Source organism: the organism of the source record quoted next, unplaced genomic scaffold, assembly GCF_019419815.1.
Source record: "Pyrus x bretschneideri cultivar Hongxiangsu unplaced genomic scaffold, Pyrus_bretschneideri_v1 Contig11, whole genome shotgun sequence".
In the NCBI taxonomy this organism is placed as follows: domain Eukaryota; kingdom Viridiplantae; phylum Streptophyta; class Magnoliopsida; order Rosales; family Rosaceae; genus Pyrus; species Pyrus x bretschneideri.
The window spans coordinates 7,206,014-7,209,002 of record NW_025999402.1 but is presented as its reverse complement, the minus strand read 5'-3'; the positions used below and the strand labels follow the sequence as shown (position 1 = coordinate 7,209,002).

The following is a 2,989-nucleotide window of genomic DNA, read 5'->3' as shown; positions in this document are numbered from 1 at the left end:
CTATTCTAGGACAATACTAGTGATGTGAGTTGTTTTGTTTGTGTGACTTTGTTCGTTATAAGTTTTCCTTTTTTTGAGTTGGTTTCTTCTTTCTATTAGGTTATATTGTTTTCATCTTGCCGACAACTTTGAACCATCAAGAGATGGATTAAGGATTGGAGACAATTCAGGTTTGTATTCCACACAATAAGTTTTAATATATTTATTTTTTTTATGTTTTTTTACAAACAGATTAATTTTTCTGTTGTAAACAAGTAAAGAACGTGTACTGACAAAAGAGAGAAGAAAAAATGGAGTGTTAATGAAAGGTCCACGGTACTGTTTACTTTAACGAAAAATTATATCTTTACATTAAAAAGTCAATTATGGTACTATTCACTCTACTCTTTATTATATCTTTAACATTAAAACTCAAAGTTTTTAAACGTTTTTTATTAGTTTCTAAGAGAAAAAACGTGCAGTGAAAAAAGAATATTAGAAAAAATCAGATGCCAGTAATGTGAAAAGAACTAGAAAGAGTCTATAAATTATGGAAGTGAAAAACCAGATGCCAACGTTGTCACACTTCATCGTTTGAATTTCTGATTTTTCAATTCCATTTTCTACACTCAAAATCTTATAGAGAGATTAAGATTGAGATAGTTAGAGAGAGAGAGATCTTAAAATGCAGGAACAAAATTGCAAGAGCAGATTACAGCCAGTTCTACCGAAGCGGATAATCCTAATGCGGCACGGCGAGTCCCAAGGGAATCTCGACACCGCCGCCTACACCACCACCCCCGACAACAAAATCCCACTTACCCAAGAAGGGCTGGCCCAGGCCCAGCTCGCCGGCGCCGAGATCCACCGCGTCGTCTCCGACGCCACCGGCGCTGCCAGCCCCAACTGGCGTGTCTGCTTCTACGTCTCCCCTTACGAGCGGACGCGCTCCACGCTCAGCCAGATCGGACGGTCCTTCTCCAGGAAACGTGTGATCGGGGTCCGCGAGGAGTGCCGGATACGGGAGCAGGATTTCGGGAACTTCCAAGTGCAGGAGCGGATGAAGGCCATTAAGGAGACCAGGGAGCGGTTCGGCCGGTTCTTCTACCGGTTTCCGGAGGGGGAGTCCGCCGCCGACGTCTACGATCGCGTTTCGAGTACGTTTCGCTTTTTTTTTTTTTTTGGTTCTTTTCTTACGTTTTGGTTTTGGGTTTTGTTTATTGAGCATTTTGGAAGTAACCCAAGATGGGGTTTTTGATTGTTTGTAGTAAAGTTCAAAACTTTAAGTTTGTTTTTGTTGTTTGGTGGTTTGGAATTTGGTGAAACATTTAGCTAAAATTGGGTTTTAGTACTACTCTAGAAGTAAGAGTAAGGTTTGTGATGGAATCTAAAATAAATGCTTGAACTTTGACAAGGCGATATTCTAAACTGCGGGTTTGGGGGATTCGAACTTAGGTGCTAAGAGGCGGGCGCATTGCCGCGGCCAACTTTGCCTAACCTATGTTTGCATTTAGAAAGAGAGTTAGGTGCTATCTGAATTTTGGGTTTCCATTTGGAGGTGTATATTATGAATCTTATGATTGAATGCTTTTGTTTAGAGAATGGTATTGGGCAAATGCCAAATGATAGTTGAAGTATGCATGTGTGGTTAGGCAAACTGGCTAGCGGTGTGCCGGTCCTTTTGCACCTTAGTTTGAACACGCCTCCTTGTAGTTTGAGTAGTTTAGAATATCGCTTTTGTTAAAAATGATGATGATTAAAGTATTGTTTTGCAAATGAGAGGTTTTTGAAGAGAATGATTCATGGTTTAAAAGTGGAGGAGGACAAGAGCTGTAAATTGAAGTCCGATTTAATTGAACCGCAACATAACCAATGCTTACACTTTGCAACTATATGAACCCGAACACAAATCCTTAAGAATTCTGTACATGTTAAATTGATGGAACTGGGTTCTACACATATGCATCTTTTGAATTGTACTGTCAGTTTGACGTCTCTCTTCGTGATGAGATGAATATATGGAGGTTTAGAAATTCCTGTGTATCTGTGCATTTGATTGCTGCATAAAGGGTTTGGTGTTACATATTTCATGTTGTCTAATGAGACAGATGATTGCAGGTTTTCTTGAATCCTTATGGAGGGACATAGACATGAACAGGCATCGCCATGACCCTTGCCATGACCTCAATCTCATAATCATATCACATGGGCTAACATCACGCGTCTTCCTCATGAAGTGGTTCAAGTGGACGGTCGAGCAATTTGAGCACCTAAACAACCTTGGGAATTGTGAATTTCGAGTGATGCAATTAGGAAAGGGTGGAGAGTACAGCTTAGCAATTCATCACACTGAGGAAGAACTGCAAGAATGGGGTCTATCACCCGAAATGATAGCCGACCAAAAGTGGCGAGCCCATGCCAACAGGGGCGATTGGAACGAACGTTGCCCCTGGTACCTCGATGCTTTTTTCGACAAACTAGCTGAGTCGGAAGAAGACAACGGTGACGGTGACGAGATCTGGCATGAAACTGATGAAAAAATTCCGCAAACGAATTGCAGTTCTTGAACCAAACTGATTATTTTAGCATATGGGTTGGGAATTCTTTTGATTTGACCTTGTACTTAACTGTTGTATGTTCATAGTTATCTCTTGAATGTTGGAAGTAGAAATTAGCAACATCAGTTTATGCATAGGAAATTTTCTTTGTAAAACAGATTTTATTTGGTGTATCTTTTAATTGCATTGAACTAACTGCCAAATTATAATTTACAATACAGAAAATTCAGGTACAAAACTAGCACATGCAATGGCATGCTCAAAGAGTATGGAAAGTGAAGTACATGTTTGTTCCTGGCGTGCTCGTCCCGTTGCACGAGTAATTTAGAATATCGTCCATTTGAACAAAACAAGTGAAATGAAGCACATATTTGTACCCGGTGTGCTTGTCTTTTCTCTCTTTTTATGTGACACGAAAGTGATAAGTACATGTTCGTTCCCAGTTTGGCGTG

General features: G+C 40.2%; 1 protein-coding gene across 1 annotated transcript; it reads left to right on the top strand.

The window, feature by feature from the left end:
• Positions 1–526: 526 nt before the first annotated feature.
• Positions 527–2,728, top strand: LOC103928334 (phosphoglycerate mutase-like protein AT74H). The gene is made up of 2 exons (XM_009337367.3): positions 527–1,136; positions 2,098–2,728. The coding sequence occupies exons 1-2, from the start codon at positions 665–667 to the stop codon at positions 2,544–2,546; spliced, it is 921 nt and encodes a 306-aa protein (XP_009335642.2). The 5' UTR covers positions 527–664; the 3' UTR covers positions 2,547–2,728.
• The last annotated feature ends 261 nt before the right edge of the window (positions 2,729–2,989 follow it).

Coding starts and splice junctions, on each gene's coding strand:
- LOC103928334 (XM_009337367.3), top strand. CDS start 665: ATGCAGGAACAAAATTGCAAGAGCAGATTACAGCCAGTTCTACCGAAG. Junction 1,137..2,097: donor CGTCTACGATCGCGTTTCGA/GTACGTTTCGCT, acceptor AGATGATTGCAG/GTTTTCTTGAATCCTTATGG.